The sequence below is a fragment of the Terrapene carolina genome, unplaced genomic scaffold (genome assembly GCF_002925995.2).
Source record: "Terrapene carolina triunguis isolate 2854851 unplaced genomic scaffold, T_m_triunguis-2.0 Scaffold714, whole genome shotgun sequence".
In the NCBI taxonomy this organism is placed as follows: Eukaryota; Metazoa; Chordata; order Testudines; family Emydidae; genus Terrapene; species Terrapene triunguis.
In genome coordinates, this window is record NW_020665065.1 from 18,006,665 (window position 1) to 18,033,592 (window position 26,928).

General features: G+C 47.7%; 1 protein-coding gene across 1 annotated transcript; it reads right to left on the reverse strand.

The window, feature by feature from the left end:
• Positions 1-23,197, reverse strand: LACTBL1 (lactamase beta like 1). The gene is made up of 6 exons (XM_026659932.1): positions 23,062-23,197; positions 21,277-21,386; positions 15,857-16,014; positions 9,547-9,794; positions 4,511-4,616; positions 1-979 (listed from the first exon to the last, which is right to left on the reverse strand). The coding sequence occupies exons 1-6, from the start codon at positions 23,168-23,170 to the stop codon at positions 1-3; spliced, it is 1,710 nt and encodes a 569-aa protein (XP_026515717.1). The 5' UTR covers positions 23,171-23,197.
• Positions 23,198-26,928: the final 3,731 nt, after the last annotated feature.

Here is a 26,928-nt window from a genome sequence, read left to right on the forward strand (position 1 = left end):
TTAGCTGTAGAACACGGGCTTGCGATGGATGCGCACCACATTGTACGTGTTTAGTCCCGGGGCGTCAAAGCCGGGAGACAAACCCTTGCGGTCAAAAGGATAGAAATTAAAGAGCTGCCCATCCTGGGTCTCCAGTGAGACGGAGGCAGAGCCCAGCTGCAGAATGCATGGGAACTCCTTGTCAAAAACCACCTGGAAGACTCGGTCTTCCAGGTGGTGGAGCTTGATTGTCCGGTAGTTTTCAGGGATCAGCTCTTCAATATGGGGTCCAAACTGTTGCATGACCAGAACCCCAGTGGGCCCAACTTTAATCTCATAGAAGGTCAGGTTGGAGTAAGTGTAATAGCCAACATAAGGGGTGGGATTTGGGGGAGGGCTCAGGCTTTTCTCTGCCTCCCGGAACGCTGTCTCCATGGCAGGGATAAGGTACTCATATGTCTGAGTCACAATATCTCCCCCTTGGGGCCTAGGCCCTGCCATTAGCACTATGAAGCTTAAGCGGAGCTTGGGGACAAGGGAGAAGGTGGCTGAGTAGCCATCGAGGTCGCCATCCTTCCTGATGATATCATAGCCCAGCTGCTCATTGATCTCCCAGGGTGTGCCGGTCTTGTTGGCAAAGTATTCACTGGAGCACTTAAAAAGGGGCGTCAGCATCGTCTTCACCGTGTCCGGCTCCAAAAGGCGCCGGTGGTAGGTGCCTAGGAAGACCATTGCCAGCTTGGCAAGGTCAGCAGCTGTGGAGTACATCTGGCCAGATGGCCTGTACCAGCCCAAGTCATAAAGGGGGGCCGGCTGCCCACTGCTATAGAACCCGACGGCCATTTGGGAACGGATTGGGGGTGTGATATCAAAGCCAGTGTCCTCCATGCCCAAGCGGTCCAGGATATTCTCTGAGACCCACCGCTGGTACTCCCCTTCGGCGGCATGTTCTGCCAACACGTGGGCCATCAGAGAGAAGGCCAAATTACTGTAATGGCACCTGAAACGAGAAAGAAATGCAAATCAGTGTCATCTCCGAACATGGTTGTAACTGACGCTGGCAGTTCAGGTGCCCGCTTATGCCAAGGCCCCAGGCCTTACTGATCTCTCACAAATGCATGGCTGGAAACCAGTCTTGCTTACGTGTGTCAGCATCAGCAAACTATATTTTAGATGTTAAGTTGATAAGAATGTGTTTAGTGTTTTATAAAATGTGTGTAGGATGCTGCATGTATTGTTCTCACTCAACTATGCCTCATGTTATAATGTAACAGCAAACATTTGCATTGTATGTACACCTCTACCTCGATATAACGTGACCCGATATAACACGAATTTGGATATAATGCGGTAAAGCAGCGCTCTGGGGGAGCGGGGCTGCACACTCCGGTGGATCAAAGCAAATTCGATATAACGCGGTTTCACCTATAATGCGGTAAGATTTTTTGGCTCCCGAGGACAGCATTATATCAGGGTAGAGGTGTACCTCTGTAACTAAGTAATCCATCAAATGAGAAAGACGCCTGGTGTAATGCAAATGATGGTGTTTTACAAGAAGATATTAAATCCTGTTCATTAAACACAAATGAGTCGTGTGAGATCAAGGATCAAAGACTTTGTTCTCCTCTCCCCTTGTCCTATGAAGAAGGAACATGTGTGGGAACTGCTGCTGTCAGCTTGGTTTCTGTGAGAAGAAGCTATAAATATAGACACAAGGAAAAATTCTTCATCTCTGGACTGTTTGGATTCTAACAGGGCAGAATAACTGAATGGGAAGATGGAGGTCCCCAGAGTTATGCTGGTAGTCCTTAAAGACTTTTGGGAAACTGGCATATTACTACATCTCTGCTACCATTTGAAGTTATAGACTGACTCACATGTACATGTGTTTTTACCTGCTTTAACCTCTCAATAACTCTCATTCCTTTTTTTACCTAACAAACCTTTAGTAATTTTACTATAGAATTGGCTAAAAGTCTTGTCTTTGATGTAAGATTTAAGGTACAAATTGACCTGGGGTAAGTGACTGGTCTCTTGGGACTGGAAGCAACCTGAATATTTTGTGATTTTTGGTGTAAGTGACCCTTTATCACATAGTCCAGCTTGCCTGGCTGGCAAGATAGACTGGAGTGTCCAAGGGGACTGTCTGTGACTCCATTGTAAGTCTGTTGTAGTACTTTGGGAGTTCACATTTGTTACTGGGTTGGTGAAATCTAATTCTAGAACATACCACCAGTTTGGGGTGTCCGCCCTGGTTTTGACAGTCTGCTCTGAGGTTGGCACTCATGGTCCAGAGCCACTCCGGACAGCATGACAGCAACAACCCTGACCTCCAGAGATTCCACAGCATTAGGCATTCTATAAAAGCCACAGGCAGATTGTGATGTGGTCTGATCATGTGCTAATGGGAACTAAGAAAAGATATTTCCAAACCCTACTCTCTTGTGCCCTGAAACCACCTTAAACTTTCAGAGGGATCAAGGGCAGGCAGATTGAGCGCAGAAAGGAGGAAGAAAGAAAGAGGAGCAGAGGTTTTGCCATTCTGAATTGCTGGTAAGTCAGGAAATGTAGAATGGAAGATTCCTACAGCAGCATTAACTTAGCCACAGTGATTCAAATAGTCATAGATTCCAAGGCCAGAAAGTGCCACTGTGATCTGGTCTGCTGTATAACACAAGCCAGAGAACGTCCCCCCCAAAATTCCTAGAGCATGTCTTTTAGAAAAAAATATCTCTCGATGTGTGACCTGTAGATATCACAGTCCACATTTAGCAAGAGAGACTGGAAATACTACACCCAATACATGCCAAAAGACATCACTGCAAGAACAGTTAATTCTGCATTTCCTACCTTGTTATTAGTTGTTCAGCAGACAGTGCATTGAGTTTTCTGCACTTAATTTATCTTCACTTTTTTTTTTTTTTAAAAGGAAGGTTTGGGCTGAAGGCCTGTAGATGCAAAAATGTGCCATGTCTCTCAGGAGCAGGCCATAAAAGTCCCAGCTAAGCTGCTTTGCAGACTTAACATGGCACAAGCATTTAAACCACCTTAAGGTGGCAAAAGCACTTAAATTGCTTTGAGTCTGCAAGTCAGCATCACAGCAATGTTAAGTCCTTAAGGAAGCGTAAGTGCGTGAGTCCTGTAAGTCCATAAGCTGTTTTAAAAGTCTTAAGCTCGAATGGCGTCTATTGACATAAAACAGAAATTCGCACTTCAGAAACACACATGGGCACACTTTGTCTTTCTAGAATGTTTTCCACCAGTCATAATGTTGTAATTTATAATCAGGTTTTATTTCCACGCTTGGGCATGGCCATAGTTCTCCATGGGCACTTCATACACACCAAGCTCAGCCATTTTTGAACTAACTGGAAATAAAAGCATGATAATCGTTTTAAACAACAGGAAAATTTTTTTTTTCCTCCCTACACTAATGTCACAAAAGTGGCTGAAAATATTCTGTTCAAAGTTCCCAGAAAAATGTTACCATTGCATGGATGCGAAGACAGGAAATGTTCCTGTGAAAAGATTAACTTTTCAGAATGCTATGGGCACGTATGAACAAGGGAAAAAAATCAAAATAATTTTGACATCTGAAGTACCAAAGTGCTCAGAGACCAGCATGTGATCCCGGAGGCACACATCTACCTCAGTGACGAGTGAGACAGGTTAACACATCTGCAGGCCATAAGTAACCATTATGCTCATGTAGTCTGACTGCCTGGCCAGGATTTCACCCAGAGTTTCCTGAACTAATCCCATAACTTCAGGTGGAGCTACAGCAGAGCGTTTAGAAACAGTATCCACTCTGCATGTAAAGACTCCGTGTAATGGAGACTCCGCCAGGTCCCTAGGCAAGTTGTTCCAATGATTAATTACCCTCACTAAAAATATGCAAAGTTTGAGTTTGAATGTGTCTACTGTCAGCTTCCAGCCATTGGATCCTGTTCTGCCTTTGTCTCTTAGATTGATGAGTTCTCTATTATCAGGCACCTTAATTTTTGGCATTTTCTAACTGTTAAATGCTTGACTTTGCAAACCCAGGTAACGGTCTTGTAACAGGGTTTTTTGTTGCAATGGACATTTATAGAATTATTGACAATGTGTTGATTTTCTTGTACTTTCTTTACCTGACAACTGGATTCTTTTCTGGAATGGATCACCAAGACCTCAGCCTGTGCCTTCTCCACTGCAGATGTAAATTCTGTCCTGTCCTATTCTACCAGACACAGATCAGCCATGGGACCTGGGGTTAATGTGGCAGAATGGCCTTGCGTCCCTTCTGGCTGTGTTGCCACTAGTTGCTAATGCTGACTTCCAAACCGTTCCACTTTGTCTTCTCTCTCTGTATCTAACGGTACCTGAGTGAATGATGCATGTTAAAGGAGAGCGAGGATTGCAGGCACTGTACTGTAACAGGAAGGAACTGTCTGCACCCCTTGCAGCTTTGGTTCTGACTCCTTAGCAGTTAAGCATTGCGATAGTCGCCAGATATTAGCCAAGAGAAGTGTAAGTCGTGCATACACCTGACCTGGTTCCTGGATCAACTACCAGAACATCATCCTTCAGGAGAGCGAGGGCATCTTGCGTGCTTCCTCTCCACAGCAGACTGGTGGACCGCAGCCTCCTGGGCAGCCCTGTGCCATGGGAAGAAGAGGACATAAAACAGCAAGAGACAAATATTGGTTTTTGTTAGGATAACATCAAGATTCACTCGTTGAGTCTGCTCAATAATGAGCCAAAATGGGAGCGTCAAAGACAAAGGAAAACAGCAATGATTAATTACACTCTCTACCAAAGACACAGCAAATGTGCTACTACTCATAGACCCATAGACTTTACGGCCAGAAGGGACCATCATGATCATCTAGTCCGACCTCCTGCACATCACAGGCCATAGAACGTCGCCCACTCACTCCTGTAATTGACCCATAACCTCTGGCTGAGTTACTGACGTCCTCAAATCATGATTTAAAGACTTCAAATTACAGAGAATTCACCATTTACACTAGTTTAAACCTGCCCCAGACTGCAGAGGAAGGCAACCCCCACCCCCCAGGATCTCTGCCAGTCTGACCCAGGGACTTCAGTACAGTACAATGTAGAGAGCTATACCAGGGACAGGCGAATCATTCGGTAATAAGGTAAGAGCTGACCCACACTTTTCTGCCAGACTTGTTCTGCTTCCTTTTAGTAAAATGTCTTGAAGAATTATAACACCCTAGCTGGATCCAGGCATATGCAAGAGCCTTTTGGAAGGAAAGACTGATTGAAAGGGCTCAATAGATCCCAGCCTGAGCTTTCAAGTGAACATGGATCCATTAGCTTAGTAGCTCGTGCAAATCTGACCCAGGGACAACTGCTCCTGCAGTTTCCATTACATCCCCAGTTGTCATTTATTTATAAATGTCAGGAACATCCATTTTGCTGACATTTTCCAAACTGGTTTCTGTCCCAAAGTGATGTTTTGTTTCAGTTTGTGCTAAATTCCTCCAGATTTTTTTTTGAGTTGTAGGAGAGTGAAAACGGTTCACTTTTCCCACTGGAAATAAAATACATTTTAACCACACTTTTCAGAACAGGGCTCCATTAAACAACACCCTGAGGCCAAATTCTCAGCAAAACGTCATAGCTGCAGTGACTTCATTGAGATGATTTACACAAACTGAGGATCCGGAAGTGTAACCTGGAACTTGTCATGCGCAGAATCCTCAGCGGTCTAGGGCCTGAGCATGGTTTGGGGGGGAGGGGGGGGGACTTGTGACCGAGAGGGTAAAAGCAATAGAAAAATTACTTTGTTTGCATCAAGGTCAGTGAGCACTTGCCAGGAGTCATAGATTGTTAATCCAGAAGGGACCACTGTGATCCTCATCTGACATGTATAAAAAAGGCCATAAAATGTGGGCAAAGTGTAATGAAGCCCCTCCCTCTTTGTTCGATCAATGCACGAGTTCCCTATCTATCCTAACCGGGGCAGTTGGGCAGGCTGTAGGGATCAGGGTGGAGGCAGTCACGCCTAATGGTTAGAGCAGGGGTCAGCAACCTTTCAGAAGTGGTGTGCCGAGTCTTCATTTATTCACTCTAATTTAAGGTTTGGCGTGCCAGTCATACATTTTAAGGTTTTTAAAAGGTCTCATTCTATAAGTCTATAATATATAACTAAACTATTGTTGTATGTAAAGTAAATAAGGTTTTTAAAATGTTTAAGAAGCTTCATTTAAAATTCAATTAAAATGCAGAGCCCCCCAGACCAGTGGCCAGGACCCGGGCAGTGTGAGTGCCACTGAAAACCAGCTCGCGTGCCGCCTTTGGCACACGTGCCATAGGTTGCCTACCCCTGGGTAGGAGTCAGGAGCTTGGAACTGAAGCCAGGGTCAGAGTCAGGAGCCAAGCCAAAGGTCAGAGGCGGAGACAGAGTCGGGGTAGGCTTTAGAAACAGGGACATGGAGTGAGGCAGGAAAGCAGGAACCGGGAACAGACAGGGGCCTGGGATAAGGAGACCAGGAACAAGCAGGAAGGCAGGGCTCAGGCAAGGAGGCAGAGACCATACTCACAGCCAGTCAAGGATCCCTCTAGTTGATCATACAACTTTCTGTGTCTTTTTTCTGGTTTAAGTAGAGCTTCCCAGCCAATCGGTGGGACTGGATGGCTCACTCAACCAGGAGCTTTGTGGGTGGGGCCTTTTGCAAGCTAGAGCATCACTGCCCCCCTTTTCCCCTCACTCAAGTGAGCTGCTGGGTGGTGGCTGTGGTCTGAGGCCTGCACGGGGCTCTGTAGGTCTGGGTTGAGGCCCATGATTTCTCATGCAAGCCAGGGAGCTGCTGCTACAATAGCTGACTTGCATAGTTAAATATTTTCTATTCCTGTGCAACTTAATGACCTGATCCTACAACATACTGGGAACCTTCTGAGAGACACTGAATGCCCTCATCTCTCATTTGCTTCAGTGGGAGTAAAGGCACTCAGCTGACCGGGCCGTTAAAAGTCTGGTCGGCGGCGCAGGCAGGCTCCCTGCCCAGCTCCACACGACTCCCGGGAAGCTGCCGGCATCTCCCTCTGGCTCCTAGGCGGAGGGATGGTCACTGGGGCTCTGTGCGCTGCCCCCTCCCCCAGCACCAGCTCAGCTGCTCCCATTGGTCAGGAACCGCAGCCAATGGGAGCTGAGGTGGTGGTGCCTGCAGGTGCAGTCAGCACAGAGAGCCACATGGTCGCGCCTCCGCTGAGGAGCCGTAAGGAGATGCCGGCAGCTTCCTGGGAGCCTCCTGAGGTAAGTGCTGCCTGGAGTCTTCACCCCCTCCTGAATCCCAACCCCCTGCCCCAGCCCGGAGCCCCCTCCTGCACCCCAAACCCTGACCCCACCCCAGAGCCTGCACCCCCAGCCGGAGTCCTCACCCCCATGCACCCCAACTTGCTGCCCCAGCCTGGATCTCTCTCCTGCACCCTGAACCCCTCATTTCTGGCCCCACACCGGAGCCTGCACCCCCTCCCACACCCCAACTCCCTGCCCCAGCCTGGAGCCCTCTCCTGCACCCCAAACCGCTCATCTCTGGCTCCACCCCAGAGCCTGCACCCCCAGCTGGAACCTGCACCCCTGCTCCAGCCTACAGCCCTCTCCTACACCCCAAACCCCTCATTTCCGCCACCACTCCGCCCCCCCCCCCCCCACCCCCCCCCCCCCCCGGGGAAAAAGAGCGAGTGAGCGGGGGTGGGGGAGAGCAAGCAACTGAGGGAGGGGGATGGAGTGAGTGGGGGCATGGTCTCAGAAAAGGGGTGGGGCAGGGGGCGGGGCAAGAGTGTTTGGTTTTCTTCAACTAGAAAATTGGCAACCCTAGCACCAAACAGGCAATGCTCAATCCCTTGTAGAGTCAGGGGCTGATACAGTAGAGCCTGGGAGGTTCATAGTAAGGTACTGCAATCTGCAAATTAGGAAGTGAACAAGCATAACCGAAAAAAGCAAGGTCATTGCTTTATGCAACACACTTTGTTAATTGAGCCAACAAGTGTAGTCATAATTATTTATAACAGCATTTCATATTATAATAAATACATAAGTACATTTCAATATAACAAAATCTTAGCAACCTAGCACTTTGCTCTAGCACTATCTCTGCTCAGAGGTGTGAGTGGATTTTACAGCGTGCAGATCAGAGAAGTGCAGGGTAGTGAGGCTGCATTGTATATTACTGTTTATGCTGTAAAAAGCCACCGCTAAGATATACATCATGTGCAATACTGCAGCATTAACGTTGCTATTAAAATCTTAACTTTTGCATTTCCTGACTTTGGGGGTTTAACTGTGCAACTATAACATTGCATTTGATATTGGATTCACTTTTAAAAATCTTCCTTCCCTAATTACTAGACTGGGACGGTGTATGCCGCTAACCACACCTTGCTGACAATAAAAACATGCATAACATGTGTTGGGTTTACTCTGTAAGGTGCTTTTCATCCCTCAGTTTTAAAGCACCTTACAAGGTGTGCTAGCATCATTATCCCCATTTTACAGGAAGTGCAATGAAAGCAAAGGCAAATCCCTGCCTGCTGATGCCAAGATTACCTGCTTCTGGGTTAATAATGGAATCTGCACGCTTCTAAAGGAGTGTCAAAGCAGGGCACTTGATGCCAGCTAACAGCAGGCATTAATAGCTGTACCTTTTGAGGGATTTCCAGATTACATCAGGCCCTGCCATCTACAGCTACTTTAGTATGGAAGTTACTCATTGATAAGAGAAACAGCAGATTAAGAGCCGTCCCCTGACATCAAATACCAGGCTATTAATAGTTCAGGAATCCCAGATCAGGAGGGTGCACTGCTAACCTTTCGATTATAGAAGCTATATCCCTTCAAAACAAACAACGCTTAGCAATTCTCTGCCTCCCAACTCCGCCTCTCAGACAGTGACAGCACTCTGGGCTGGGGCGAAACTGTGGTGAGTAGAAGCTGCCTCACATTTCATCCCTGATTTCAATGCAGGAGCCAGGGCCGGCTCCAGCCACCAGCTAAAGAAGCAGGTGCTTGGGGCGGCCAATACCAAGGAGCGGCACTCCGGCCGCTATTGGGGCGGCACATCCGGGTCTTCGGCGGCGGGTCCTTCATTCCCTCTCCGAGCGAAGGACCTGCCGCCGAATTGCCGCCGAAGAGTGGAGCAGCAGAAAACCTGGAGCCGGCCCTGGCAGGAGCCTGAATTACAAAGAAAAATGATTCTGACAGGAAACAGCAGCTCCTACTGGCTTAGCCAGGGGAAGACCTACTCATCATAGCTTCTACCAGCTCAGTCAGTGGGAGGCATATCCCAGACAACAGACCGACTCAGTGCACCTCCCAGGAGCTGGGCTGGAGAGAGGCTCCCTTTTGGCTCGCCTGTTGGAGCGGCTGGAGGATCCTGGTTCACACCAGGAGGGGCTGTTTGCACTGCCTGACAAACACACAGACAGGTTTTTGCATTGCCGTGACCGTTCTCACTGGGGACAGGGAGTTTTGCTGTTTTAATTGGTATGTTGATGCACGGAGTCAAGCAGGAGAATGTAGTGAGGATTGAAGAACTGGAAGTGGGGTTCTCTCACCTGAGAGCTGGCTAGCCATCCTGCGCAGTGTAACAGGCGATGGCTTGAGGGGCAGCGACCCCTTCTCCAGGAAGATCAGTCCATCCGCTGTGTATCTTTGTTCAGATTCCTTGAGTCGCCCCAGAGGATTTTTAATAATGAAGCTCTGGGCATAGCGTTCCAAAGGGTCATCCAGAGAGGTCACCTTCCCTTCCTCCCACAGTTTGTAGAGCATGATAGTGGGGAAGATCTTGGAGATGCTGGCAATCCTGTCGTGGGACAAACGGTTACATGGCTTCACCACCAGCTGCTAGTCCAGCATTAACTAGTCCATAGGCCAAGCTACATTCCCTCTAATTTTTTACATCCGTGTGCGGAATGAATTTTGTTATGTGCACCAATATGGAGGTGATGTGTGGCAGGGGTGTGGCCAAGGGATTCAGAGTGTGGGAGGGGGCTCAGGGCTGGGGCAGAGGGTTGGGGTGCAGGGGATGAGGATTCCAGCTGGGGGGTGAAAGCTCTGGGGTGGGCTGGGGATGAAGTACTTGGGGTGCAGGCTGCCCTGAGGCTGCGGCGGGGAGAGAGGACTCCCCCAGCCCTCTCTCATGGCAGCAGCCCAAGGCCAAGGGAGAGGACCAGACTTCAAAGAGAAACTGGTGAGCTTCAGTTCATCTGCAAATTTGACACCATCAGCTCAGGATTAAACAAAGACTGTGAATGGCTAGCCAACTACAAAAGCAGTTTCTCCTCCCTTGGTGTTCACACCTCAACTGCTAGAAGAGGGCGTCATCCTCCCTGATTGAACTAACCTCGTTATCTCTAGCCTGACTCACTCTTGCTTGCATATTTATACCTGCCTCTGGAAATTTCCACTACATGCATCCGACAAAGTGGGTATTCACTCACGAAAGCTCACGCTCCAATACGTCTGTTAGTCTATAAGGTGCCACAGGATTCTTTGCTGCTTTTGCAATTTTTAGGTTTCAGAGTGGTAGCCATGTTAGTCTGTATCAGCAAAAACAATGAGGAGTCCCCGGTGACAACTCTGTCCACATATCTATTCAAGGGACACCATCGTAGGACCTAACCACATCAGCCACACCATCTGGGGCTCGTTCACCTGCACATCTACCAATGTGATATATGCCATCATGTGCCAGCAATGCCCCTCTGCCATGTACATTGGCCAAACCGGACAGTCTCTACTCAAAAGTATAAATGGACACAAATCTGACATCGGGAATCAAAACATTCAAAAACCAGTAGGAGAACACTTCAACCTCTCTGGTCACTCAATAACAGACCTAAAAGTGGCAATTCTTCAACAAAAAAACTTCAAAACCAGACTCCAACGTGAAGCTGCAGACCTGGAATTAATTTGCAAACTGGATACCATCAGATTAACCCTGCATAAAGACTGGGAGTGGTTGGGTCATTACAAAACCTAAACTTAATTTCCCCCATACTAATTTCTCCCTACTGTTACAGACAGTTGACAAGAAGGTGGGAGTAACGGGCCACTCTCTTACCACTTCAAAAGTTATTTTTCCTCCCTTGGTATCCTGCTGTTAATTGATTTATCTCGTTAGACTGAGCTCACACTTGGTAAAGCAACCCCCATCCTTTTATATATTTATACCTGCTCCTGTATTTTTCACTTCATGCATCCGATGAAGTGGGTTCTAGCCCATAAAGCTTATGCCCAAATAAATTTGTTAGTCTCTAAGGTGCCACAAGGACTCCTCGTTGTTTTTGCAATTTTTAGGAGACGAATACCTGGGGCCAAATTTGGGGGAATGTTAATGGCAACAGCAGGGAGATCTCCCTGAGGTTAAGTCCCTGCTTCAAAGCATAAAGGCACGAGGGCTTTTCAACTAAACAATTGTAAGAATTTTCTAATATGACAAAACAACGTATTTCCCTTAATCTTACCCATCTTAACACTGCTTTTCATAATTATGCCCAAGTCTTCTTCTTGAGTTGGGATAGTTAATTTAGAGCCTCTAGGTGGATGAGTAATTCAGATTTTCCCTTAAATATGCATAACTTTGTATTTTCAGCATTGAATTTTATCTGTCATATTGCCTATTTACCTAGCTTGATTCTCGATTAGTTCCCTGTGAAGCTCCTCACAGTCTTCTCTAGGCTAGTTTAACCTGAATAATCAGGAAATTTTGCCACCTCAGTACTCACTTTTTTCCAGACCACTAATAAATACATGAAACACCACTGGTCCTAGAATAGAACTGTCCTGTACCTCATGTTTAATCTTTTCCCATGCTAACCATTTCTTCTCTTTGTTTGCTGTCTCTTTGCCAGATCAAGAACACCCCTTAAATACAGGGCAGGTTATCACTAAAGCCAATGTAGTGCTGGTTAAGTAATCCTTTCCATACCTGTGCATGAACTTTATACAATTATGCCCTTATGTTGTATGTGCGCATTTTACAAAATCCTGAAGAAAGCATATGCCCCTCTTACCCATGCACACATTCCAGCTCCATTGCTGCCCTCCCCAAAATGTGTTTGCCATTTGAAGGGATCAAAGGCCTTGAAGTGACATAAATTGATCTAAAGCTACTAAACCGATTGGTTTAAAAGGATAGTTCTACTCATAAAAGTGACTGTCTAAAATGGCATTGTGGGTGTCCTATTTATTACATCTCAGCAACTCAGGATCAAGTACAGGGCCGGCTCCAGGCACCAGCTTAACAAGCCGGTGCTTGGGGCGGCCAAGGGAGAGGGGCGGCACCTGCGGCAATTCAGGGGCGGCAGGTCCCTCACTCCCTCTAGGAGTGAAGGACTTGCCGCCGAACTGCCGCCGCCACTCGCGGCTTTTTTTTTTTTTGCTTGGGGCGGCAGAAATGCTGGAGCCGGCCCTGATCAAGTCCGCTCAGTTTACATGTAAAAGGATGTATTTTCCAACTTCTAGTGCTGCAAATGACCCCTGTGAGTCAAGTTGTGGTCTTCCCTTATCATGCATCATCCTCAGGGATATTGGTTCTGCAGACAAAATTCTGCCCTCAGTGACCCTTGTTCTCCCCATCCCTTTGCCTTCAATGGGTTTGCACAGCTGGTAGAACCTGAGCCCTTGAGGAGTACAGAGAGGTAAAAACATATTTTTGTCACTGCCGTGGGTGTGCAATGTTTATTCTGGTTGGTGAGCACCTGATTGTGCACGGAACCCCATTGCAGTCAACAGAGTTACTTGCAATTGCGTGCGCTCACCAGGGTCAGTGGGGCAGAGCCGCTGAATAAGAAGTAAAAATGCACTTTAAACTGCAAAGAACAGGGAGGGGTAAGGGTAGCTGGGTTCATGGTAAGACTGAGCAGGCAAGGACGGACAGGGTTCAAGACAAAATAGGTTCAAGCTGACTTCAGTTCAGATCATCCCATTTTAAGACGCGATTAATTGACATGTGAATAACTTCCCTAAACGGACTGACCGAACCAGCCACATTTTGAGAAAGGCGGTTTAGTCATTTTGACGCTATCAGTGTTTTAAGTCAGCAATTTCTGGGACCCTCCGAACTCCGTTTAGCTCAATCCAAAGCTGGAGTGCTTCAGAGCCTCAGGGTGCTCGGAATTGCTGCAGCTTTGAATGGCTCAAAAAACAAAGGCAAAAGTTTCAAACTGATTTTAAATGTTCATAACTTTAAAATTTCTAGGGATTTTCATCAGACTTAGCTTGACCTTTAAGTTTTAATAAGATCTACCAAAGAATCAAGTTTGAGGAAAATCAGTTGAATAGATCAAAAGTTATAAATATTTAAATTGAGCAACGACGATAAGAAACCCTGCTTCATGCCCATGTGTAGGGCAGTTCTTTTGAAGGGCCTGATCTAGGACCTATTCTGCTCACATTTAAGAGAACGACTAACCTTTCGTTGACTTCACTGGGGGAAGGAGTATGTCCCAGGGCCACCCGGGTGGGGGGGGGGGCAAGTGGAGCAATTTGACCCAGGCCCCGCAGGGGCCCCCATGAGAATATAGTATTCTATAGTATTGCAACTTTTTTTTATTGAAGGGGCCCCCGAAATTGCTTTGCCCCAGGCCCCCTGAATCCTCTGGGCGGCCCTGGTGTGTCCATACTGGCTTCATCTACTGGGCATGCTCAGGATACATTTCCCAAATACAGGACTCATTACTTTGCTAAATGAACCCCATTTTTCCCCCAAGTCAGCAAAAGCATTAACCCTCAGTATGGATTATGCACAGGCCAAGTTTCAAGCATTAGATCGCTTGCTCTAGTGCTGTACAGAAAATGGTGACTAGGTTTTTCTGCAGTGGAAAAATATTTCTTTTCACTCTGATGGAACTCAGAAACAGTTGATGTTGCCCCAACTTTAAAAAATAAGATAAAAGCCACCTGCATGCAGAAACCAAGCCTTGAAAGTTTCATCCCAAACAGTAAATGCTTCAGTAAGCTGAGAGCGTGTTTAAGATGGGAAAATAATAGAAGCTGTTATCTAGCCTGAACTATAGAGTCTGCAGCACTGGGGGTGGGGTGGTAAAATGGGGCCCAGCTGGGGGTACCCCTCCCCCCAAAACTCACTAGACCCAGAGCTGTGCAGGGGAGACCCCCCAAAATCTAGGGGCACTAGGAACCAGGTGGTGCCTCCCCTTCACATGGACTTACTGCAGATAGGAGCCTTTTGGAGAACATTCTACCCTGCCCTGTGTTGATTAGCTGTTTGCTCCAACCTTCCCCCACAATCTCTTCATCTTAGGCTATATCTACACTTCACTTTCATTGTTAAAACTTGTGTCGCTCAGGGGTGGGGAAAAAACGCCCCCCGAATGACAAAAGTTTTAACAATGAGAAACACTGGTTTGGACAGTGCTTCGTCAGCGGGAGATGTTCTCCCGTCGACGAAGCTACCGCCCCTCATTGGGGATGGTTTTATTTTGTCGTCAGGGGAGCTCTCTCCTGGTGACAAAGAGCCTTGCAACGGCACTGCTGTAGCGGCACAGCCGCGCCGTTGTAAGGTGCACAGTGTAGACACAGCCGTAGCTGCATTCCACACCTGCTCCTCTTATCCTCAACTCCCCTGCCCTGCCCTGCCCCCCTCATGCTCTTCCTCTGCCTTTTCTTTTATTTAACTGATCCCTTCCAAACTAAATCCACCCACCCAATCAATAAACAAATTGTGAAACTAACACAGGGGTCGGCAACCTTTGGCACGCGGCTTGCCAGGGTAAGCACCCTGGCGGGATGGGACGGTTTATTTACCTGCCGCGTCCGCAGGTTTGGCCAATCACGGCTCCCACTGGCCGCGGTTCGCCGCTCCAGGCCAATGGGGGCGGCGGGAAGTGGCATGGGCCGAGGGATGTGCTGGCCACCCTTCCCACAGCCCCCATTGGCCTGGAGCGGCGAACCGCGGCCAGTGGGAGCCGCGATCGGCCGAACCTGCGGACGCAGCAGGTAAACAAATCGGTCCGGCTCGCCAGGGTGCTTACCCTGGCAAGCTGTGTGCCAAAGGTTACCGACCCCTGAACTAACATGACATTTTCTGCCATCCCACCGTTCGCTCTGTTTGTGTATTCTACCCCCTCCCGCACCCTGTGTCTGGTCTATTTAGATTGACAGCTCTTTGGGGCAGGGACTGTCTATTACTCTGTTTGGACAGTGCCTGGCACAAGGAGCCCCATTCTTGGTTGGCCCAGAGGCAGGCCTATAATAAACATTAGTAATGATATTAATCTCCTACAAAGCCAATGTAATACTTCCAAACAGAGACTCACTGCAACTATATGGATCAGACTTCTGCTGGACACTAAAAAACATGGACTTAACGGAGACATGGGTTTTATGGCTCATTACAACAATTTGCAACACATCCTACTGCTGCCAGCCCTTCATTTCAAATGATCTCCTAACAGCATATGGGAAACCCTTATGCTTAACAATCTGTCCCACCCTGTATTTAGCTCAGACACTTTGATTACTGTTCCCAGACCTGAGGAAGAGCTCTGTGACTCTCGAAAGGTTGTCCCTTCCACCAATAGAGGTTGGCCCAATAAAAGGTATTTCCTCACCTACCTTGTTTCTCTCGTGTCCTATAACACTGCAAACAAGACCGTTTCATTGTAACTGCACCTGGTGCACATTAGAGGGAGGATCTGTGATGGCTGTTCCATTCTTATTGCCCCACATTTGGAAGAAGTAGGGTTTTTTTAAGATTTCAAAACGTATTTATGTAATTGAATGGATATGAAGTGTATACATCCCTCCCACTTGCTGTTTATTAGGGCATGGTGACAGTAATTTTCCACTAACCCAATAGCTAAACCATACCCAGTTCCTGCTGTATAAACCGGCAAACCGCACCTGTAAATGGTGTACTCATTGGGCATTGCGGAGAAGGGGTCAGAGCCATTTTTCTTCCCAAAGTTGCCTGTCCAGAGCACAGTGTCATTGTAGATAACAATGGCAGACATGGCCGGGAGGCCTGGGCTATGGATTTTATGGCGCAGAAGCATGTCCACCTAGGAGAAGATTAGAAAGTGGTGAGGAGTTTGAAGGTGAGCAGAGAGTAGAACCAAGAAATGAATCAATACAATAATGCACTCACAGTGAACAGGGATAATTACCTTTATCTACAAACAGTTCTGCCCTAAGACAAGTCAAAATATTTAAAACAAAGCATTTTTCATTAATGATCGGTCTCTGAAAATTGAATTTTTCACAAAATCTTCGCTTTTGAATATCCCAGCATTTCTTTAATGTTTTTGAATGAATTCAAATGAGCAGGGTCTGATGCTATTCATCCGAGGGTGCTGAAGGAATTAGCTGAAGAAATCTCGGAACCACTGGCAAGAATATTTACAAACTCGTGGATGACAGGAGAGGTCCCAGAAGACTGGACAAGGGCAAACGTAGGGCCCATCTTTCAAAATGGGAAAAAGGAGGAGCCCAGGAACTACAGACCAGTCAGCCTGACCTCAATACCTGGGACGCTACTAGAGCAATGTATAAAACATTCAGTTTGCGAATACCTGGCAGATGAAGGCATAATCACTAGCAGCCAGCATGGATTTGCCAAGAACAAATCATGCCAAATCAGCCTGATTTCCTTCATTGGCAGGGTAGCTGATTTGGTGGATGGGGAAATGCGGTGGACATAATATACTTGTACTTCAGCAACGCTTTTGACTCAGTCCCACATGGCATTCTAATAAGTAAGCTGGAGAAACGTGGGCTCGGAAGAACTACCATTAAGTGGATACATAATTGGTTAAGCAACTGCAAACAAAGAATAACTATTAATGGAATGATGTCGGATTGGAGGGAGGTCTCAAGTGGGGTTCCACAGGGATCTGTTCTGGATCCGGTGTTGTTTAACGTCTTTGTTAATAACCTGAATGTAGGACTAGAGAGCACACTGATCAAGTTTGCAGATGACAAAAAGCTGAGGGGGTTGCCAACACTTTGGAGGATAGAGCTAAAATTCAGAGGGATCTGGATAAATTGGAGAACTGGGCTATAGACAATAAAATGGAATTCAAAGACAAATGTAAGGTGCTACACTTAGGGAAGAAAAACTAAATGCACAAATACACAATGGGGGATAACTGGCTTGGCAGCAGCCCTGCTAAGAAGGATCTGGGAGTTGTGGTGGATCACAACCTCAACATGAGCCAGCAATGCGCTGCTTTTGCAAAAAAAAGGCAAATGCAATTTTAAGTTGCATTAACAGAGGCATAGCATGCAAGTCATGGGAGGTGATAGTATCGCTCTACTCGGCACTGGTTAGGCCTCAGATGGAGTACCGTGTGCAATTTTGGACACCAACGTATAGAAAGGATGTAGAGAAACTGGAAAAGATCCAGAGGCGAGCGACAAAGATGATCATAGGGAAGGAATGCAAACCATAGGAACTGGGTATGTTTAGTTTGGAAAAGAGGAGATTATGGGGGGATAAGATAGCGGTCTTCAAATACTTAAAAGGCTGCTATAAAAAGAGGCAATGGATTCAAAATACAGCATAGCAGATTTAAATTAAAATCTCAGGAAAAACCATAGGCGCCGACTCCATGGGTGATCTGGAGCTCAAGCCCCCACAGAAAAAAATAAGGGGTGCTCAGCACCCCCAGGGGCTGCCGATCAGCTCTTCGGCCACTGGTGGGAGGCTCTCACAGGAGGGCGGAGACCCTTGGGGGCAGGGCAGAGCCTCAAGGCAGAGCAGGGGTGAAGCACCCACTGGGAAAAATAAAACTCAGTTCCTGTGGGAAAAACTTCCTAACTGTCAGAACAGTAGGACAATGGAACAGACTGCCTCGGGAGTCAGGAGGTCATGGAAGCTCCTTCACTGGAAACTTTCAAAAGGATAGTCACTTGTCTTGGATGGTTGAGATATAATAAATCTGTAACTTGCCAGGGGGTTAGACAAGATAGCCCTTGCGGTACCGTCTATCCCTATGGTTCTATGAAATGTGAGTCCTCACACTAATATTGTAGGGTGGAAGATGCATAAAGCCAAGGTCCTGACCATCTGTGGATATTAGAAGATTCCACGGGACTTTTACAACATCAAGCAGATCAGTCCCTGTGTCTTGCCCAAATTCCAATCTGGAATCTCTTTTTTACTTGCAGTATCAATTGGATTGACCAGATTCTCTCTGCTCTACTGTGCACATGGCTGAGCAGTGTTAGAAGCTACTGCACTCCCCAGGGAGGGGATTCTCAGTGATGGACTCTTACATACAATAGCTTTGTAAAGGACATGGAATCATTATGGATAAAAGCCTCCATCACACAGGACAGCGCTCACCCCCAAACCCTTCCCTTTGTTCAGCCCACACCCCTCTCCCATGCTCACCCAAACCCTTCCCCGTGCGCTCACTCAAACCCCTCCCCCATATTCATTACTAGAGCTGATGAAAAACCCAATGAAATGCCTGACTCTTGGCAGCCGTGCAACTTCAGTGGGGAGATCAACTTCCCTGGAGACCTGAGTTTTACCCCATGATAGCCCCATATGGCCTTGATTGGCACATCAGCATCCCAAGGGAGCAGTGTGTGGAAGTCCATTGGCCAAGTACAACCCTACATTTAGTTTCCACAAGGAATGCTGAGAGGTACCCATGTAGCCATGTCCAACCCAATAAAGAGCTCAAGGGAATAGAAGAATTGCCACATGCAGTCAGACCAGTAGCCCATCCAGTTCAATATCCTCTCTCTGATTTTGGCCAATACCAGATTCTACAGAGGAAGGTGCAAGAATTCCTGTAATGGGCCGGGCCACTGTCTGGAGTGGCTCATGACCAAGAGTGCCAACCTCAGAGCAGACTGTCAAAAAGCAGGGCGGACACCCCAAACTGGTGGTATGTTCTAGAATTAGATTTCACCAACCCAGTAACAAATGTGAGCTTCCAAAGTACTACAATAGTCCTATAATGGAGTCACAGAGAGTCCCCCTTGGACACTCCAGTCTGTCTTCCCAGCCAGGCAAGCTGGACTATGTGATAAAGGGTCACTTACACCAAAAATCAGAAAATATTCAGGTGGCTTCCAGTCCCAAGAGACCAGTCACTTACCCCAGGTCAATTTGTACCTTACATCAAAGAGAACACTTTTAGCCAATCCTGTAATAAACTAACTAACTGTGTATTAACTGGGAAAAAGAAATAAGAGAGTTATTTAGGGGTTCAAGCAAGCAAGCAAGCATATAACACAAATGAGTTTCAGATTGTGATTCAAAAGGTGACAGCATTGTAGCAATCTGTCAATTCAAAACATCTTTCAGGGCTAACCAATGCCAGCAGCATGGGGATCTCTTTTGCTTATGTTTAGGAATCTTTGCCTCTCAGAGTCCAGACAGGATGAAAGAGATTCAGTTTTTCCTTGTCAGGGACTTTAAACCCCTCCATTCCAGGGTCCCAAATGATGGGATAAATTGTAGATCTCTCCTTCCTGGAGGGAGTTAAGAATGCCATCAACAGGGTCTCTGTCCTTTGATGTTACACAGTACCTCAATGGGCCATCTTGTATGCAGGGTCAGCACTTTACCTTAATTAATGCTTCTTTTACTGTTTGGTGAGTTACACAAATACAGAGGTTTACAATGCAAACACTCAATATAACTTTATACCATGGGCTATTGGGATTGTAAGTGAGATCAATACATACAGCATCCTGCAGGCATTTTATAGTCTAAACACTTAGCACATTCTTATCAACTTAACATCCAATATCTATTCTGATAATACTAACACACAGATAAGCCAGACTGGTTTCCCAGCTATGAATTTGTAATTGTTCAGTGCAGCCTGGGGCCTTGGAATGAGCTGGCACCTGGTCTGCCATGGACAATTATAGATAATCTATAACAATCTATCCCATTGGGGGAATGTTTTCCTAAGCCCCATCTCTTAGTGAATATAACCTCTCAATTCTTCCCAGGATAGAGTCCCCCATCCTATAAGTATGGCCTGCATTCTTTGTTCCTAGATGCATACATTTATATTTACTCATATTAAATTGCACATAGTTTACTTACAACCAGTTTACCAAGAGATCTGGATCACTCTGAATCAGTAATCTGTCCTCTTTATTATTTACCACTCCCCTCAATTTTTGTATCATCTGCACACTTTATCAATGATGATGATGTTTTCTTCCAGGTAATTGATAAAAATGTTAAATAGTGTAGGCCAAGAACCAATCCATGCAGGACCGCACTGGAAACACACCTGCCAGATGGTGATTTTAAGAACAAGAAGTGTAATTCATAGAGTAGAAGGCCAGAAGGGACCACTGTGTTCATCTAGTCAGACTTCCTGTATAGCACAGACCAGAGAATTTACCTGAATTAATTCCTGTTTGAATTAGAAGGTATTTTTAGAAAACATCCAGTCTGGATTTAAAAATTGTCAGTGATGGAGGATCCATCACAACTCTCAGTAAATTATTCCAGTGGTTAATTATCCTCATTGTTGAAAAATTGCACCTTATTTCCAGTCTGAATTTATCTAGTTTCAATTTACAGCCATTGAATCATGTTATATCTTTGTCTGCCAGACCCAAGAGCCCATTTTCAAATATTTGTTCCCCACATAGGTATTTATAGCTTGTAATCAAGTCACCCTTTAATCTTCTCTTTGTTAAGCTAAATAGATTGAGCTCCTTGAGTTTATCACTATCAGGCAGGTTTTCTAATTGTTTAATCATTCTCATGGCTCTTCTCTGAACCCTCTCCAATTTATCAACATCCTCCTTGAATTGTGGGCACTAGAATTGGACACCTGTTCCAAATACAGAGGTAAAATAACCTCTTCTCCTACTTGAGACTCCTGTGTTTATATATCCATGTAATTAGGAATAAGAGTTACATCAGAGGGGCACACTAATCTCCAGAAGCTTCTGGTAGTTTGCCTCTTCTTTCCCAGAGCCCTGCTCACCTTTCCACACATCCAAGTGCTTCCCACTGAAGTCACAGAGAAACACTCATTTTCCTGTGAAGGAGTCAGGCACCAGAAAGTGAAGTGTGGAGTTGTGCTCCTCAAACTGGATGTTGTTGTTACTGTGTTATCCAGAGGATAACCAAGACTATGGGAGGGCTTAGAGTTCAGCTGGTCCTGGATGCACTCGAGACAGTCACCTGTCCGAATATGACACTGATTCTGACCAGCCCAGGAGACTGAAGAACCCAGATCTCTTCCTTCCTACATTCCTAGACTCTCTTCCCTACACCTACAGGTCACTGAGGTTAAGACATATACACTCCCATCCATGCCATCCCCACAGACCTTCTCCAGCGCATCCTTCAGGACTGGGATTGGGTGGTCCAGTGGTACAGGTTCTGGATAGCGGGGACACATCTGAATTGCTTCTGATCTCACCTCCATTGCAGATGGGCCTGGAAATAGTTCCAGAGAGGAGGCTGGTTGAGTGGATGGGTTTGCGGACATGTTTTACAGAGAGGATTACTCAGAATGCAGAAGTGCAGATGAGGCCACGAACCTTACAGAGCTTGCCATCCACAGCTGGGAAGAGGCCTCGTGTAAAGCAAAGGAGGGGGCTGACAGACCTACGACTCACACAGAATTTCAGCACATGACATGTTGTTGGTGCATTTTCAAATCTACCCCAGCAAGGTACCGAGTACATGAGGGAAATCCTTGACTGAGGGTGCTAGTGACAGCGGCTGGCAGAGCATCGTGGACACAGGGCTCAATCCTGGTCCTACTGAAGTTAGTAGGAATTTGCTGTTGAGTTCAGTGGGACCAGGTTGTGTCCCAAAGTAGGGCACTGTGACTCCATAGGGAGGGAAGGAAGCAGCAAACCGAAATAAGCTTTGCCAGTAAGTATTGTGAATACTGCCTGAAAGTGACCTGGATGCCTAAGGAAACAAACCAGCTCCAAAACGGAACACACTGGACACATGGGGTCACCCACAGAAAACAGCTGACCATCTGCCATGCCAGGGCGAAATCAGGGGCCCAATAATTTTCTCTCTCATTTTAAATTTTTGGTGCAGATGAAGAACACTCATTTCCCAATGAAAATGGGAATTCTCCTACCTGGGGCCAATATTTGCCCAGCTGATTCCAATGAGCTTCTGAAGCACAGCTCCCCAGCCCTGCACACTATAAAGAAAATGCCTGTGATTTCCCCTTCTTTTACCCCTTTGGGGTGGGTATGTGCCGTGTTATGGTGCTGTGTAGCAGAGGAGAAATGTCACTGCAGAACCTACAGGCTGCGAGCATCGTGGACCAATGACCATGATACCGCAGGCAGATTCTGGCCAGTGCAGCCCCATAAGAAGAAAGTGAGATCCAGACTCAGCGGTGAGTCCAAATGAGTTTAGAAGGAGTCTATGTTGGTGTAATACCTTCTTCTGACCTCTTCAAAGTGTCTCTCTGTAACTCCCTGGGCTCCCCTAGCCTTACATCCACTTACCAGTGTATGAATTACATCCTTGCACGTGCTGCCTCTGAATCTGTCCCACTCCGTTGCCAATAACCGAGTGTGAGGAATCTATGGGGTCTAAGCTGGCATGACCCATATGGCAAGGGGCCAGGAGAGAAGAGTAGCAGGTAACGCTGCTAGCAGGAGGAGGTACGCAGGTGTACATTAAAGTAGCTACCCACAGCTTTACATGCACATTCTGATCCCTCTTTAGGATGTAAATTACTCCAGCGTGGTTTTAGCAGGTATAAGGGAATCCAGCTAGGTGCAGGGGGGCTGATCATGCCCCACCTTACTCTGCTTCTGATTGTAGCACCTGACTTCCTGAGGCAACCCTTTCTTATCATCACTGGCAGGTTATCTTTGTTTTTCATTTGGAATCTCATTCACACCTGTTTGACCCTTCCATCTCATTGAACCCACTGGGCAAATAATTAGGTTGTGTGTAATGAAATACAGGCCCTGAGTGCACGGGGCCAGGGGGAAGGCTGTATCTGGGTCCAACCAACTAACTGTAGTGCTCAACCCTGCAGTTGATTCAGACAACCACCTCTTGATGTCAATGGCATTGGGCCTCTGGGTTCTGAGACCCACGGTGGGCAGGCTGATTGCTGGATACTCACCGGGCTCCTCCTTGGGGAGGCTGTACTGCCACAGGAAGCAGCCCATCATGGCCACAGACAGCAGGAAAAAGAAGATTAGTGCCACATGGATCCACTTCACTTCCATCATCGAGAGCCTAAGGAGACTCCTCCCTCTGGAGGCCTGCGGCAAAGAAGAGACATGGGGGTTTCAGTGGTACTGTTTATAGGACAGAGAGAGAGGAACTGCCTCCCGTGCTTATAAATTAGGTATGTACATGAACTACAGGTAAGGACGTGAGTTCCTGGTGCAATCACTGTAGCATTAATAGCTTAAAATGTGTCCAGCTGAAATGCCACAAAATTCTGTGACTAATCTATGCCACCATTGATGCAGCTGGTGCTGGAAGTTGCTTAAAAGCTGGTTTGGGTTTCAGTAGGCGAGCTCATGCTATTAAATCATGCCCTGTCGGGTACAGAATAATCACGGCTCATTCCCAGCATCCCCACCACACCTTCAGTCTGAGTCATGCCGTGTGCCATGTCGTTTGCATGCAAGATGTACACACACAAGAAGTTGCATTAAATTGTCCGCACTCTCACTTCTCTCTGATCAGGATAGACTGAGCCACTCCCTGGGGACTATACTACAGCCTGGTCTCCTCCCCAGGACTGGAATCTAGGCTGGCTGATTCAGGATTTCTCCCAAACCTATTGGTGCATGGGCCATTTCTCATGTAACAAGGGAACTAAGAAAGCCACGGTCAGACTTGCAGGTCCCTTTCTCACCCTCTGGCCCGTGTCACTGAGGATCCTGATGGGGAACCGAGACCCCATCAGCACTTAGCCCCTTTCCCCCCTCCAAAGCTCACGGCACTTTCTGAATGTGAACAGATGTTTGTTACAAATATTTTGTGAAACCTTTTGGTCTATTTCAAACATTTCCACAGCAGATTTTGAAGTTGCGTAGTACTCTGGGCTCCTCCATCCCTAAGTGGGACGGTAACAGCCCTTGTCCCTTCTCGCTGCCTCTGTCAGCCATGTGTCCTGACATCACCCATCCTGGTGCATGCTGGATGGACCAAAGAGCTGACAGCCAGAATACTTGCATTCTCCATGCTCCAACTGCCTGAGCAAGGACAGCTCTCACCTGCCAGGGGAACACCCATCAACATTAAGGAAAGCCGCATGTACCAGAAAAGTACCCCATTCTGGATCTGTTACAGACCCAGTTTCTCACAGGAACTGGGGGGGGACCAGCATGCACCAGGAAGGATGATGTCAGGTCATCTGTCTGATGGAGGCAGCAAGAAGGGGGGGGGGGAGATGAGGGTGAAGGGCAGGAAGGGGTGAGGAGGGAGAACGACATACAGAGGAAGGACAAACGCCGTTCAGTCCAGATGGCCTGGTCTGAAAGAACAAGAGAAGATGGTGATGGAAAGAGGATAAATAGATACGGGAGAAGGAGAAAAGAGAAGCCAGGGCCTAACTGAGAGACAGCGAAGCCCTGAGCTACACAGAAACATACTGTGCCCTAGCTGACAGGAGCACAGGCTCACATGGGTGGAGGGAATTGATCAGACCCTATGCTGCTATCAGCCAGGTCCATTGCTAGGGTCCCACTGCCCCCCGCAGGGCCGGCTCTAACTTTTTTGCCGCCCCAGGCAAAAAAGAAGAGCGCCGCCCTGCCGTACCCCCACCCCGCGAGCACTGCCGAAACCCCCACCCCCCCAGCACCATGCCACCTGAAGCCCCGCTCCCCTCCGAGCAGCGCCTGAAGCCCCGCCCCCTGAGCACCACACTGCCCAAAGCCCCGCCCCCAGCCCCGCCCGAAGCCCCCGCCCTCCCCCCCGCCGCCGGCAGCCCGCCCCCCCCCCGCACCACGCTGCCCGAAGCCCTGCCCCCCCAAGCACCACGCTGCCCGAAGCCCCCACCCCCCTCCAAGCCCCACGCCGCCCGAAGCCCAGTGCCGCCCGAAGCCCCCACTCCCCCAAGCACCATGCCGCCCGAAGCCCGTGCCCCCCCCTCCGAGCGCCACGCCGCCGAATCCAAAAAAATAAAAATAAAAAATAAAAAAAAAATCGAGTGCCGCCCTGCCCCAAGGTGCCGCCCCAATCACGTGCTTGGTCGGCTGGTGCCTGGAGCCGGCCCTGCCCCCCCCCGCAATCCTGAGTGACAAAGCTCACTCTTACCCGTCTGTTAGTCCATGCTGGAGAGCTGCTCCTCAGAGCTGCAAAGAGATGCCATGTTCCTGCTGCAGGAGCTGAGAGTGCAGACCAGGGCCCTCACTTTTCATTTTTAGCTCCCCCATGGTACAGCTGCCTTTTCACAGATGCACTCCTGCCCAGCCTGTCTCCTCCTGGCTTCTTCCCCCACCCCACTGCTGCCGGTGACTCCCAGGGCCCTGACGTCAGAGTGAAATGGGATTTTCTTGGTTTAATCTTTGGAGGAGGAGGTAATCCCCAATCTGCTCACTTCATGCACTTCGGACTTTCCCAGCCCACTAGACATTGATCTAAAAGTGATGGGCGCCCAAACCCTTCTCACCTGACTCCACCTTTGTCCACCTCCCCTGGCAGGCAAGAGCCCTGCATCCCCAGTCCCATCTCTTCACCCACCAGTCCCACTGCAGCACCAGCGACTATGTCCTGCTTTCCAAACCCAGAGACAAACGGCCCTTACATCACAACATGAATGGGACACCTCTCGCCATCGACTGGGATGCTGAGCACTTAAATCGGACTGACTGCACAGAACTATTCATTCTCCATGGGATTTACAGAAAATGAATTACCCACAAATAACTCCCAACCCAGTCTGTGGGGAAACACACCCTTCTACCCATCTCTTCTTATTCAGCAACAGAGAAAGAGAGAGAGAAGGAAAGCCCTGGCTGGGATGATTTAGTTGGGAATTGGTCCTGCTTTGAGCAGGGGGTTGGACTAGATGACCTCCTGAAGTCCCTTCCAACCCTGATATTCTATGAAAAAGAGAGATTCCATACAATTCCGGAATCAAGCGGGAGAGGAGACCCCCCTGGTGCTCAGTACACTTTCAGTCTCACTGTGGTGTGTGTGTCTCTCTCTCTCTCTCTCTCTCTCTCTCTCTCTCTCACACACACACACACACACACACACAGTGTCAGGGAGAGACAAACCCCAAGGTGATTTGATCCATCTCCCATTTTCTCTGAGCCCCCAAAGTTTGGGGAGAGGTTCAGATAAGTTGCCCTCTATTAAACGCCTCTCTTCCACCACGCAGTGTAATATTTCCCTGTGTCCCCCTCAGTGAATTAACACTCACACTTGTGTGTGTCACTTAGCTGGTGACAGACCTTATCACGAGTTATTAAGGTCCAACCGGATTCACAGCCCCCGTCGGTACCATCCTCAGATGATGTCTCAGTCACACAGGCCACTGCCAGGAAGCACAAAATGTGCTGGATGTAGCTGATCTTAAGTGTGGCAACAGCAGAGCAGAGATCTGCCAGCCACCCTGTGTCGCCATGCTCCAAGCTGCAACCTCCCGTCCCAGGGAGGAGCTGCTTGGCCTCTCTGGCAGTGTCTGGAGTGAGCTTTGCTCTCTAGCTGACTCTTCCTTTGTCTCGGTGTTTCTCTGTCCATTTAACCCAACCAGAGCTTCCAGAAAGTGTAATTCCCCCCCTCCCCCTCCACCCTGCAAGAAGATTAAAGCTACAGGGCCAGAGTGGAATTTGCTTTTCACTCTCTCAGGGTTGAAAGTGCCTGTGAGATTGAATATTAATTCTGTCTAATGCTTATCTGCCATGTGTGTGAATTGGGGCTGAAACCAGCTGGGCTTTGCAAACTATTTATAGTATCTTCATCTCCTCTTGGCATCTGCGCGGGGAGGCGATTAACCCTTGTGATGGACAGCATCTCCATGCCTGTG

Coding starts and splice junctions, on each gene's coding strand:
- LACTBL1 (XM_026659932.1), bottom strand. CDS start 23,170: ATGATGGAAGTGAAGTGGATCCATGTGGCACTAATCTTCTTTTTCCTG. Junction 16,015..21,276: donor TGAAGGATGCGCTGGAGAAG/GTCTGTGGGGAT, acceptor ATCTTCTCCTAG/GTGGACATGCTTCTGCGCCA. Junction 4,617..9,546: donor GATGGCTAGCCAGCTCTCAG/GTGAGAGAACCC, acceptor CCCATGGCACAG/GGCTGCCCAGGAGGCTGCGG.